Source organism: Acanthochromis polyacanthus, chromosome 5 (assembly GCF_021347895.1).
Source record: "Acanthochromis polyacanthus isolate Apoly-LR-REF ecotype Palm Island chromosome 5, KAUST_Apoly_ChrSc, whole genome shotgun sequence".
In the NCBI taxonomy this organism is placed as follows: Eukaryota; Metazoa; Chordata; class Actinopteri; family Pomacentridae; genus Acanthochromis; species Acanthochromis polyacanthus.
In genome coordinates this window covers 20915559-20928850 of record NC_067117.1, presented here as the reverse complement: position 1 = coordinate 20928850, position 13292 = coordinate 20915559, and the positions used below count along the sequence as shown (strand labels likewise).

Genomic DNA, 13292 nt, shown 5'->3' with positions numbered 1-13292 from the left:
ACGTGCACACCCACCGAGGTGACGATGTACTTGTATGTTAATGCCTGTATAAAGTGGCCTCAAGTATAGCTACACTTAAGTGGCTTAATCCTATTGAAGCGACCCTTGGAGCTTCAGTAGAAACCAACCGGACTTGTCTTATAGGTTCTTCAAGGTGTTTCACCTCTTGTCCAAGTAGCTTCTTTCTACTGACGCTCCTAGAAGCACCGTGACCTGGAGGACTGAGAATCTACAGAGTATTTAAGCGACATACTTCTGTTGTGGTGCACTTTTGAGCCACGACGATGAAGTCGGGTCTACTAGAAAGGCTTCTTATGGGCAAGAAAAATCCCATCTTGATGTTTTTGCTTTGCTGTATTCCCTGCAGACAGACATGTGAGCCGAGCGCCCGAAGGCAGCCTGGAGGAGATTTAATCACCAGCATCCTCTTGGTTTGCTGGGAGGACACGCTAGAGGACACAAGACTCAGACAGTGATCTCACTCGTCCAACAAGACGAACACGATATTGTCCCGAAACCAAAAACTGGAACATGGACCAACAACTGAAGCAAAAGTAAACTGGCCCAAAAATACTAGAATATTAAGCACAGAAGCTGAAAGATGAGAATGTTTTGAATTTGGTTCCTCTCAAACTCCACTGTTCACTTGAGGAAGCGTCAGTTGGCAAAGTGCTGTCGGCGAAGCTAAACTCCCTCTCCAGCTCTAACAAAAACACAGAACAAAGGCGTGCTCACCATTCAGCCGTGCTCCAACAGCGACCAGGATGACAGGGACACCCCAGTGCCTGAGGAGCGGGCGGAGTCTCGGGGCGTAGCCGTTCCTGACCTGCTGGAAGGCCAACTTGTCTGTGACTGAATATTTAATAACCAGGATGTCCGCCTGCTCAAGAACTTTCCGTACGCTGGCCCAGTCGCTGTCCAACAAGTCCTGGAAAGATAAGAAAAGGACGACAGCTGTAGGCAGAGGGAGGTCAGAGGAGGACACACACATGAGGAATGCAGGAGTGTCGACATACCCCAACCTGTACCACAAATCTGACCTCAGATAACCTTTCCCCTTCTAAGTATGAATACCTCAGTGTGGCTGCCTCTTGGGACTTTACCCCCAAGGACTTGTGTAAGGATCACTGCTCTGAACTAACCTGATTCAACTCATTAGCCAAGAAAGAATGACTTCAGAAAGCTTTGAGCAATTTGAACACAATAAAGGACAAAAAATGAGACTGACAGACTTTCCTAGGCAACACCCCTGCCATGGTTCGACAGCCCTATAACAGGAGGCATACAGCGCTGCCACAAAGCCATAACAGTGCTTTCATTTCAAATTCATACGGTATTAGGAACAAAAGTTCTTTCATCTGTGTTTTTTTCTCTCTCTGTGTGTGTAGTGCATGTTAAAATAGCGTCCAACTAAGAATAGAGATGTTTTTATAAAGCCTGCAATCAGCGCTGGAAGGCAAGTGCCCTTGGAATTTGAAATTTTGTGTGTCTTCTGAGAAACGGTGGCAGATTGAAAAATATACAGCTTATTAGTGAAGTGACGCACGCTCTCTCACAGTGTCAGTGCTCTGGCTAAACTACACCAGTCTTTCATGACATAGATTCCCATGCTGGCCTTTCCTCTATGAATCAAGTCTGACTTGGCATCGCACAAGCTGAGACGATCATGAATATGGAAATCAGTTTGAAGTAGAAAACATGTTGCACAAAGCAGAACATACAAACCGCATGCCTCAGCCACATGTGGTTTTAAGGCCTGGACTCGCCCTGCTACCCTACTCCTCAACTCTTTCTCTGACTATGTCGACAGCAAGTAAGGATTTTAAAATGTGGAAGACTGTATGCACGGGTCTATGCACTTTTTTGAATTCGAGCTGCCTCTTCATTGCAGGGAGGACACACTAGAGGACATAAGACTCAGACAGTGATCTCATTTGTCTAATAAAAAAAACATGATATTGTCCCGAAATATGGAAAAAACAGAAAGCTACAGTTGTATTGTATTGTGCTGGTTTAGTTGTGCAACAAACTAATCTAAATAGTCTTTCAACTAAACTGTGTCTTTTGTGCTCTCTGTCAGGTTAAACCATAACAGCACCCTAAAGATCCTTGTTAAGGTGCATAAAAGCACACAGCTCCCGGTTACAATGCCATGGCGAAATCACACCACTTTTAGATGATGTGTTTTGCCATGTTGGCCTGTTTCAGAGTCTTCCTCTGTGAATCGAGCCTTATCTGGCATCACACAAGCTGATACGACCATAAGCACGGAAATGCAACGAGGAGTCATAACAGAAAGTTACAACTGTGTTTTGCTTAAATAAGTGCAGACCCCTCTCTTTGCATCCTGATGCTGTCTGATGCTGAAGATATTTATTAAGCTCAAAGGAAAAACTTCTACAAACAGCTGGAAGCAACAAACTAAGCCGAGGTTCCTGGTAACAGTCTGTCAACTAAACAGTTCTTGATGTTAAACCATAACAGCACACTAAAGATCTCCATAAGCACGCTTGAAAACACACACCTCCCAGTGACAATGCTCTGGCAAAATTACACCACCTTCTTATGACATGTTTTGCCATGTTGGCGTATACAACTCTCTGTTTGGATCCTGATGCTGCAGGTAGTTATTAAGCTCAGAGGAAAGACTCCTACAAACAGCTGGAAGCAACAACCTGAACTTCAGTCTGTCAACTAAACTGTCTGTTGTGCTCTCTGTGATGTTAAACCACAACAGTGCAATAAAGATCTCAGTTAACGTGCTTAAAAACACACAATACTCCTCATCAAGCCACTATATCCTGCAGGAGTCTCTTCCATAAACACACCACCCATCTCTTACCCAGCTGGGACAATCCCGGACCACCACGGTGACATCTCCAAACACCCTGGAGGTGTACTCCATGAAGGCCGGGTTGTGCAGGCTGCTCTCCAGGTCGCAGGGTCCCACCAGGGCTCCATGACCCAGGTAGCTCCACAGCAAGCCTCCCTGCAGCTGCCCCTGGCCCATGATCTCCTCCCCGGGTCCCACTCCACCGGGGCACTCGCTGCCCAGAGCCACGATGTGGATAGACCTGTAAGGCAAAACAGCTGGAGTGAATGGAGGCAGCTGAATGATGATGATGATGATGATGCTGGAGCACCAAAGGAGGGAGCGCAGGAACCTTTCTCCTTTGCACCTTATTATTCATGTCTATCACGGAGACAGTGCATCAGTGTTATGTCACTGGGAATGACTGAGAAGAAGCTGAGCCAAGGCCTTTTGTCACACCTGAGTGTGCAGCTATTATGGTTGGATAAATGTTGGAGATTTATTTTTTCCAAGCACTGGTAGATTGGCAGTAAAACAAACAAAGCATGCAGGCAGGAGCCCCTTCTCTTCCTCCTAGGTGGTGATGAGTTGCAGCTTCAGATGAACTTACATTGTGGTCACGGCGGTTTTCGGTCCGCTGCTCTACGCTATGGAGCCCGTTTCCCTCACGGTGCGTCTCCGCGCCAGGCTGCAGTCAAGGCTCGCTTTTTTTCCGCAATGAGCCACGGCTCCGCTCCGTCGTTAATCCCTCTCATCGGCGGCTGGCCCCCCGGGAGCCCGGCTGCAAGGGAGTTTCGCAGTCACTCGCATTTCCCCGCCTCGATATTCATTCATGAAAACAATAAATTAAGAAATAAAATAAATAAATAAAAAAACAAAGCGGCGCCCAACCGATACCCGTCCCGAACCGACCCGCAGAGGCGCACCGGACAACCGGAGTGTGTCAACAGCAGCAGCGCCCATGGACAGCAGCAGCCCAATGCGCTAACACACAAACAAGTTGTCAGGCGGCAGGAAAACGCGAAATAACGACGAGGAGAGGAGAGAAAGAGAGAGAGAGAGGGTAGCTCCGATCCTCCGTGTCCACACCGTGTGAATGACGATGGCGGATAAAACAAAGTCTCAGAGGCGAAGAACAACTGGAGAGAGAGAGGGAGAGAGAGAGAGAGAGAGAGAGAGAGAGCGCAGTGGTCTGACTGACTCAGCAACACGCTCAGGATACAACACACACACACCAAACACACACCTGAACACACTGTGATCAGGCTTTGGACAGATCACTACAGATGCTGTTTTATTCCTGTTGTCTTTTCAAAGCTTTCACCATGATGGGGACCAGCTTTGTCCTCCAAATGTGAGCCCTTGAACTTTCAAAGAGAAACTCCAGCATTTGCATGAAGCTTTAAAAGTGATTGTCCAGAGGCAGAAAAACCAGGGGCGCCTCCAAATGTTTTTCCCTTAAGGGTGGACATATGGGAGTCTTGGTGTGGCCCACAGGACACATTGATATCTTTTTTAAACAAATTTGCACCATCATATTGTTGGTTTGTGTTATTCTATCAAACCACAGTTGTACCATTGGAGACCATGTGTACATATCAATGAGTCTGCAAATTTTCAGGACTCTGACTGCTATGATTCTCAAGTTATGGCACTCCAAACTTTGCTCTACAAATTGACATGAAGAAAAGATGCAAAAATCAACAAGAATGCACCTTCTTTGGGAATTTTTAACTCAAAAACTAAAGATACCGATGACCCCAGATTTTACACATACTCAATCAGTATTCACCACTTAAAAAAAGATCAGGCATGGGGGATCTGGTGAATTGAGGAAGAACAGCCCCTTAACTCAGCTTAATTCATCCATTGTCTATTGATGATTTTACGATGTCTATCCATGTGTGACTAAATGTTCATTTTAGTGATTAAAGAGGTCATGTTCTGTATTACATCCACACTCACATTAACATCACTGCTGCAAATTTCCCGTTGTGAAGTTGTAAAGTCACATCAGTTTAATAAACAACAACTTTGAAATGACAAAAAAATTTTGACTTTAGTAAACAGATCAGACTTTTACAGTAAAACAATATGCCACTGTAATAGAGCTCAGCTTGACTGCAGCTGATAAACTGTGACTCAGTGTGTGCTGGTAAATACTGACCAATCCTGTCTCCATGTCAGGAATAATTGAAATTATTACAGATTAATAAGGATGCTGCTGTGCTGTGTGGTGCGCGTAAATGTGCACACCTCTTGTGTTTTGGAGATGCTCATATTTGTCTTACTGTGTGATGCTGTAGGTGTTTAAGAAACTTAGAGGAGAAACTCCTACAAACAGCTGGAAGCAACAAATTAATGTTCAACGACTGGGAACACTTTAAGGTCCACGTGTGCTCCTCCGTCAACTGAAGTCACTAACTGTGTCTTTTTCCTTGTGTCTGTAATGTTTCTGAATGGGAAACATAGCTAGGCTGCTGCTGCATGTAACACTTTCAGTTTCACTTTCTAATGCTGCTTTCACTTGCACTATGACACCATCGTTGTATTCATGAAAGTTTGATACTGAAGTTTTAGTGAATGAACTTCACCTTTTCAATCAGTGTAGCCTCCCATATATGACTAAAATAGAACCATGAAGAACTGTCTTGCCGTTTATGGTACACAAATGAATACAGTAATTTATAGATTTTTCTTTAGGGTACCTTTGTGGATTTGTGTAAGAACTTCTTGCTAAAAGGTTCTTTGTGGGACTAAAAATGGTTCTCCAATGGCACTGCAAAGAACCCGTTTCGGTTGCTGGTAGCACCTTTATTTACTAGAGTAGTGGTAGCAATAATGACAGCCGCATTGTGCAAGTGTTGGGCTGTTTGCTGACGCAGCAGGAGAATACTTGAACTGGCCGTGGGGGTGTTTTGTTGTGGGAGTATTTGATTAAAGTTTGACTAACAATGAGATCCGGTCGTCCCTCTTGGACAAATTCCAGGCCTGTTGGAGAGCAAGGAGAGTCTGAGCCTTAAAGGTCTAATCAGAGCCTCTTGTGTCATTCACAGCATGATGAGTAAAGCAAACACAAAGCCTGGCCTTCAGTTTAAATGCCCTGCAACACTGTAAATCCATGCTACTTACATGCTCTCCCCCTGGCAGATACTCAGCATTTTCCCCACACAGTCTGCTCTTTATCTTGACAAACAGCCCTCTGCATGACCTGCTGCAAATTACCACCTGCAGATAATGGTCCCTGCCTTGTGTCAAGATTCCCAACTTGACTGTATAATCATATTTTAATATTTAATGCTTTTTCTTCCCCTCTTATTCCGTATAACCCACGGCTCTGCATTTCTTGATCGTATTTGAAGTGTCACAGAGGCCAAGGCCTTCGGACAGCGCGGAGAGTTTGCTGTAAGCCATCTACAGAGACCGGCATCATTCATGCAGAGAGAAACACTGAACCCCATAGCCTTTGTGTTTCCAACCCATGGCATTTGTAGTTCTGGGGCCATGTCACTGCTTTAGCCTGTGCTGTGGGTACACAAACACAGAAACAATCTAAATGTGACAGCCTGTCGTGACTTTTTGCATCAGATTCTAAAGAAATGATGAAAACCTATGCAGTAAAATATGATTTAACTTTGTTTTTTCGCCGAAGCCACATCTCAGATCATTGTGTTAAATAAAGATACATTTAACACATCATTCCATAAATAGGCTAATAGTAGCAATAATAGTTTGCACCTATCCCCTCGTTTCTGGATTTTTCATGTCTCACATTGGACAAATCGCACTCTTTAAATAGTCTTCACAATAAAGCCTAATAAAAAATACATTCCTATATATAGTATGCACCAGTGGGCCATAGGAGGACAGACTGGACAGTTCTTCAGCATCTTCCAAACAGCTACAGTACCGACTTAAGCTGCCCTACACACCTTGTAGCAACCTCTGAGATTTACTCTGAGTACTCAGCAAGATTGTTTTTTTTACAGTCACTGAAGGAGTTCTTTGCCAAAAGACGACACACTAAACCCTAAACACTCTAATCTATGCAGCCTCTGACCTGATATTTATGCTTTTTGATGTTATCTGAGGGAATAAACAGACAAGAATATTACAAAAACGCAGACTCTAGCATGGTGTGATCTTTTTATATTTTACATAAACAATTACCCACTTTAGGACTTTTTGATCTATATAAACCCTTTTTTTTCCTGTAATTTTATCGATTAATTCACTGTATGCATAATACATGAAGAGCACTGAAATGCAAAGTGTGCACCAGTGAGGGCCCACATCTAGTTACTTCATGTCACCATTCAATTTGAGAAGACAGAATAAAAAACTAAAATAATGGAAAGAAATATTTATTAAGTGAAGAAGAAACAAACATAAAATGGCAAAGTGGCACGCTTTAAAGTAAAACATTTTCATGTAAGCTCTGAGCCATGCAATTTAAAATGATAAATGCTCCCACACTCATTAAAAACAAGACCCATTTTGAGGCCATTCCTGCCCAAGTTTACTTGAAACGGAGCACTGTGTGGATGTCATCTAACAACCAACATCCTTTACATACAGTCATTTAGAGCAAAACAGAGGGACAAACGACGACAACTGAGATCCAGTCCTCATTTGGTGTTCTCAAGCTTTTTCTTCTCTTTTTTCTTTTCCTTTTCTTTCTGTTCAGCTGCCTCTGCTTTTGCTCTTTCCAGCTTGCCTTTTTCTCCCTGGAAGAAGTCTGACTCTAGCCAGCCCTGGCTCTTGGAGAGCTTGACAAAGACTTCCCCGTTGATCTCTGTAACCGTGTGCGTCCGCTGCTTCATGCCCTTCGAGTACCATCTGGGAACAGGCTGTGGATCCCGGGGGTCGTTGGCCTTGTACAAACTCTCTCCTTCGGCTAACGTGATCTTGTACTTGTGCTTCGGACAAATTATGCACAGCCTGCCATTAAGCTCCTGTGTATGTGTTTGTGTGTGTGTGTGTGTGTGGAAAGAAAGCAGGTAAACAACCTCGTTATTTAGGCCCTGTGGGACTACAGTATAACATTAATGTTATGCAAGTTTGATATTATAATTACAGTATCCCTCTGTGCCTGAGCCCAGCTGTTGACTTTTGGCACTTCGGTGCACATAGAAAGCAGAAATGAGATAAAACACAAAAATGTACAGTCCTGTGCTTTAACTTAAATGACAGTTTGGCTCATTTTTATCCTCTGGGTTAGACAAAGACACAACATTAAATGTGTTGAGCCAAATGGAAACCTCACCTCAATGTCTCCATTCTGCAGCAATCCCCCAGCATCTGTCGGGAAGATAGAGGATGAGTATATCACAGAATAAGCAAACAGTGTACAGCACACTAACACGCTTGTGCTGACTGGACACCCTTTTGAGGTGATACGTGCTTAAATGTTCTATGGATAACAAAGTAAGTAAGCAACAAAGCAGCCACTGTCCTATCACAGGAGTTCCATTTGCAGCAACTTATCGGCATTCATCAACAACTTTTTGGATCCACATTCTAATCTAATGTAAAATTCAAATTTTCAGTGCAACTAAAGCATTAAATTCCATCTCTAATAAAGAGCAGCTGTTTTGAGTTTTCCACAAGAAAAACTGAACTCACGATAGCAGTAAGAGTCCAGAGCGTAGAAGACTCCCTGATGGTGGATAATCAGTATATCCCGGTCCTCTAGTGTTCTGAAGGAGCGCTTTGCCTCAATCAGTTCATCCTTTTTGCCCACAAAATACGGCCCTCCTGTCGGTTGCTCGTTCTCCTCCATGGCTCTGTGAAGTGCTCTTCAGTGTGTAAGCAGGAAATATCAGGATTTGTCACAATACTTTTACATCCCCAATTCACAACACTGGGTGTAGCTAACCCAAAATCAATGTCATCTGTGCAGCAAAAAGTACATGTTTTCAAATGAGAACTTCCACTGCTTCTTAACTACACATGAAATGTGTGGCTTTTGGATTTGTCACTGGGATTATTGTGTTGGCACCTCGCATCACAGTTGTCAGCTTAAAGTAAGTCCACAACACCTCTAGAACATTCAAGCAAGAACATTTCTTGGCACTGATCAGTTCTTTTCCAGACACACTAAGACCTGCAGCATTCGTCCATAATATCTGTCTCACCATCATCTGTTATATTCTGTGTGAACATATTCATTGCAATAAAAAAAAAGGCTTAAAAAAGGAAATAATTCCACAGCAAGCACAATTTTTGGCTTGTTGTCTGTTTCCTAAATGCAAAATAACAGTTCAATCATGTGCCCGATGATTGCAGTCAATGACCTACATAAAGTGACACATATAGGCTAAAGTAAATGACATAGATTTAGCTGTCATCATTCAACACAGGCATTGGTTCTCCAGAGCTGCATCATCTCCATGTGTAATCTCTATGACAGTCAGTGTAGACCAAAAATATCTGGATGCAAGCATGATTCATGTATAGTGGAGTGGAATAATGAGCACTTCAGCTCAGGCTGAGTAAGCACAGTAGAAGCAGCGGCAAAAGTCACATTTCTTGAAGCCTGTGTCTAAATTACAGACGGCTGATATGAAGGAAGGAGCCACAGAACAGCTAAACAGTAATTCACGTTAAGACAAAAAATAAGTAAACCTTTAAAGATTACAGCTAAGTTTGTACAGTTCTTTCAGTAATATGTTATACAACTCTATGTCTGTGTGATTGTCTCTCACTGTATAGTTTTGGTTTTTGTTTGAAAATATCGAAAGGAAATTTTAACCTATTTTACCTTAAAACTCAGCAGCTGTGTCTCCTCCTTCAAGCTGATCAAATGTTCTGCCGACAGCTCAGGGCTGCGTGGGAAGGGGGGCCTATCTTTTTTATCTTCTGATACAAGCTGTCTTCAGTTAGCCCCACTCGGTACATTTCTTATCAGTCTCTCACAGGCACAACAGCTATTTGATAGTACAGACATGTGCACATTTATCATAAGCCTATTTGATTAAGCTGTCATTGAGAGAGATTTACAGCAGGATGAATCTATCAATTCAAATGTATTATTGTCTTAAAAAGGGAGATCAGTTATCAGAGCATTTTAGTCTTATCATTTCACCTTTTGGTGCCCCTAAGACTTCCTATATAGTTTTCATCACTATCATCATCATCATCATCATTTGTTATCGTAGTAGTAACAATGGTGGCATGTTAAATTTAACAAATTATTGTGCCGATGTATAACTTTGAGAATTTTTCATAAGATTTCTTACTATATTATGATTCCTTTTTCTACTCAATGACATTTCAGAGGCAAATATTGTTCTGTGTACTCCTCTGCTATTATTCATTTCTGTAATTCTTTTGCATATTAAGGTTTGACATCAGTTTGTACAATAATTCATCATTATACATAAAATACCGAGCAGTATACAAACATATTGCAATTCTGATAACAACGATGAATCATAATAACAGCAGTCTATAAAGCATTACATTATCAAATCTGTGACACATTATAATATACCTGAATGCAGCTATGATAGGAACTTTAACCTCTGATCGATTTTACCTCCGTTCTACAAACCGGAACCTTTTGTGCCGGTCCTCGCAGTGGGCCGAACCACTATCTGAGTGCACCGCTCAGTGCTTCTGGTGAGAAACACAACAGCGCCCAATGAAATCTTGTCACTGAGAATAAACAGTAAGTTGTAGATGTTTTTGAAAACCAATGGCTTGCTGCTCGTCATTTGTGCAGTCTGTGAGCATGAAGAATTTAAAAGAAGCGACAGAAACGAGAGAAACATGACGAGAAACTGTAAAAACGTACTTGTATGATTAACGTCTGATTTGTGTATTTCGAGAAGCAAGCTAGCTAACACGCGCCATTCAGCGACACTTTTTTAATGCACCAGTAACTTCCCCTACTGTCTTGTACAAACTGTACATCTGTAAAATCTCCATCACCAGAGTTGTACTGCTTGTGGTAGATAACGTTTGTCACAAATTGTCAGAATGAAATAGGATTTTTTTTTTAGTATCATAACTATACTGTCACAGATTCAATGAAGCTATTAGGAGTATTAGGAGACTGACTGTGTTTGTATGTTAACACCATCTATGCTGTGAAAGATTATCATGGACAGTTCAGGTTAACTCCAGTCAGATTTAGCAATTCTGGACTTTGTAACTTACAAGCAAAGGCTAAACTTAAGCTAGTGAGAGCTGGAAAGTCTGCAGTTAGCAGCAGTACTAGCCAGTTTATATCAGAAAGAGCACTCCCTTCACATGACTAATTTACACATGTTGAATATTAAATGGTCCCATCATGGCAGAACTGTTGCGCAGAATTACGTAGTAAAAATAGTAACAAATAGCAAAAATGTAAAAGGTGAACTAATAAAACATGTATATATACAGTAAACAACAGAGAACACACCTGTACAATGTCATTTAAATGTCAAATGATGCATAATTTCTAAGTTGACAAATAGATTTTCCCCTTATGAAAAGTCAGTAACAACTACTTTAGAAACACTATAGCTAAAACTCAACACAATGTAAGTGACTACACCTGTGATCATTAACGCACAAGTTAGAAAACCTGTGATCAGTAAAACTAAATTAAATACACCTGTGGTTTCCAGATAGCCTAAGTGCACAAGTGGAGTTATAAAATGACCTGTGAACACCAGAGCCTTATCAATTTTTAGTCCGCACATCTGCATCATGATCAACTGTGTGAATTCACAAAAAACAGAGGAAAGGATGCTGACATATTAGTGGTCAACCGACAGTCATTTGAACCACAGGTGCAACAGTAGTCAGGCGGTATGGAACCAGCCATAGTACCTCTAATCACAGCTGCAGCGGCCGTCTGCATACAGCGACGCCACAAATATTGTGCTAGTTGCACAGCGTGGTGTTGGAAAACAGATGAGCAAATGTTTCAAGCTTGAAAAAGCGGTTATGAAGGGAAATAAGACTTTCCATAATAGCCCATTGCAAAGTAGTTTCTCCCCTAAAAAGTGCACAGGTTTACGCTTTGAAAAACCTGTGTTGTGTTTGTGCTGTCAGAAATGACTGATGCTGTCTTTACCTTACACACTACAGTCCTTTGTTTTCTGGAAAGTTGGAACACAACATAATGCAAACATTGTTTATGTGCAAATTTGTTAAACAGGAAAATGGCATTGCGAGCTTGTGGCTTTATAGTGTTTCGACGTCTTGCCAGTTGCATTCCTCCAGCAGGCAATATAGAGTATCTACTTTTGCAGACTTCCTATGGTGAGCACCACTGGACCCCACCCAAAGGTGTGTTAAAAAACAGTGCATGTATCATTTGGTTGATAACAGATAATCAGGTACTAATGAGCTACATGCTAGTGATATGTCTTCAAGTGTTGTCTGTAATATCTTCACCCTCAGGTCATGTGGACCCGGGTGAGGACGACCTCACTACAGCTCTGAGAGAGACCAGGGAGGAGGCAGGTTTAGGGGCCGAGCAATTGCGGGTAATTGACGGTTTCCTTCAGGAGCTGCGCTACGAGGTGCGAGGAAAACCCAAAGAGGTGCTGTATTGGCTGGCCGAGCTGAGAGACCCAGGAACCGCTGTGACTCTGTCTGACGAACACCAGGACTACCGCTGGGCCCAGCTGGAGGAGGCCTGCTCTCTGGCTGGGTACAAAGACCTGCAGGACACTCTTAGGGCAGCACAGAGACACTTGGAGGCTCAGCAAGACAAACAGTGATGCAGCTGTAGACTATACACTGGGGAGGATTAAATAAGGAGGATAACTGCCAACTCACATGGGACTTTACTCTCTTCGGGCAGGGCATCCAGAATTCTGACTTTTTCTGTGTTTACCATTTGCTTAGGGCTTATCTCTTCTGCGAAATCTTATCTAAGTAATAGATTTTCTTCTGTCAAGACAAGCAGGGAGGAAATGAATCAACAGTTGAACTCGGGCTTAATGATTTTATCCGAGGTACTGCACAAAAAGATGATTATCTGTGTCCTTGTATCTTCTTAGTCATGTGCAATGTGATTAAGCATGCAAATTATGTTTGTTTGAATGTAAATAAGATGAAATCCACACCCAAAGCAGAAAAATGAGTGTAGACAAATATAATGGAGGAGGGCCGCTCTAAACATGAGAGTTCCACCACAGGTCAAACAGCAAACCTTAAAGTGAAGGATATGTTTTGTGTGGTAATGCTGTTATCTGTCTCTACTTTGAGTCAGATTTTGCCAGAATAAATACTAGAAATTTTGTCCAACCTCCTGATGTTTCCTCCTTCGTATCACGTTATTTTTAAATGTATTTTTAAAGTGTGAAAAACAAGGATAAAAGGGGATACTGGTGTAAAAATAGCATGATAAAGTGAAAAGGAAGCTGAAAAAAATTGAATTGTGAACAGAAGATGCTGCCACTGGGTGGGGACAAAAACATGTTATTTCTTCACAATGCTGCACTTTTGGTACCATTGGTTCAAAACTGCATTTTACATG

At 42.2% G+C, this 13292-nt stretch overlaps 3 protein-coding genes across 8 annotated transcripts in view; 1 reads left to right on the top strand and 2 right to left on the bottom strand.

The window, feature by feature from the left end:
• The window catches only part of rhobtb3 (Rho related BTB domain containing 3), a 29214-nt gene extending 25207 nt beyond the window's left edge, over positions 1 to 4007 (bottom strand). Inside the window, exons 1-3 of one of the 4 annotated variants that reach the window (XR_007941955.1) lie at positions 3423 to 4007; positions 2843 to 3074; positions 736 to 928 (exon numbers count right to left, since the gene is read on the bottom strand). Coding sequence is in view for 3 of the 4 variants with exons in the window: in XM_022200811.2 (XP_022056503.1) it covers positions 736 to 928; positions 2843 to 3074; positions 3423 to 3424 (427 nt within the window). In the remaining variant the exon portion in view is untranslated. The remainder of the gene's footprint in view (positions 1 to 735; positions 929 to 2842; positions 3075 to 3422) is intronic. The other 3 variants (XM_022200811.2, XM_022200820.2, XM_022200802.2) reach the window with 3 other exon arrangements.
• A 3153-nt stretch (positions 4008 to 7160) lies between these two features.
• On the bottom strand, positions 7161 to 10329 carry rfesd (Rieske (Fe-S) domain containing). Of its 3 annotated transcripts, none has more exons than XM_051948234.1 (4): positions 10308 to 10329; positions 8438 to 8610; positions 8079 to 8113; positions 7161 to 7767 (listed from the first exon to the last, which is right to left on the bottom strand). In XM_051948234.1, exons 2-4 carry the CDS (start codon positions 8592 to 8594, stop codon positions 7441 to 7443), a joined length of 519 nt encoding a protein of 172 aa, XP_051804194.1. In that variant the 5' UTR covers positions 8595 to 8610; positions 10308 to 10329; the 3' UTR covers positions 7161 to 7440. The 3 variants fall into 3 exon arrangements, with proteins under 3 accessions (XP_051804194.1, XP_022056483.1, XP_051804195.1); XM_022200791.2 differs by lacking the exon at positions 10308 to 10329 and adding an exon at positions 9576 to 9718; XM_051948235.1 differs by lacking the exon at positions 10308 to 10329 and adding an exon at positions 9576 to 9718 and having other exon boundaries at positions 7161 to 7731.
• A 53-nt stretch (positions 10330 to 10382) lies between these two features.
• nudt2 (nudix (nucleoside diphosphate linked moiety X)-type motif 2) lies at positions 10383 to 13060 on the top strand. The gene is made up of 3 exons (XM_022200777.2): positions 10383 to 10484; positions 11964 to 12094; positions 12209 to 13060. Exons 2-3 carry the CDS (start codon positions 11968 to 11970, stop codon positions 12529 to 12531), a joined length of 450 nt encoding a protein of 149 aa, XP_022056469.1. The 5' UTR covers positions 10383 to 10484; positions 11964 to 11967; the 3' UTR covers positions 12532 to 13060.
• Positions 13061 to 13292: the final 232 nt, after the last annotated feature.

Bases quoted from the DNA above. Each gene is read 5' to 3' on its own strand.
- rfesd (XM_051948234.1), bottom strand. From the start codon at position 8,594: ATGGAGGAGAACGAGCAACCGACAGGAGGGCCGTATTTTGTGGGCAAA. The intron at 8,114-8,437 runs GTGAGTTCAGTT...TCTTCCCGACAG, and splicing joins TCTGGACTCTTACTGCTATC to ATGCTGGGGGATTGCTGCAG. The intron at 7,768-8,078 runs GTGAGGTTTCCA...ACACATACACAG, and splicing joins TGCAGAATGGAGACATTGAG to GAGCTTAATGGCAGGCTGTG.
- nudt2 (XM_022200777.2), top strand. From the start codon at position 11,968: ATGGCATTGCGAGCTTGTGGCTTTATAGTGTTTCGACGTCTTGCCAGT. The intron at 12,095-12,208 runs GTGTGTTAAAAA...CTTCACCCTCAG, and splicing joins CCACTGGACCCCACCCAAAG to GTCATGTGGACCCGGGTGAG.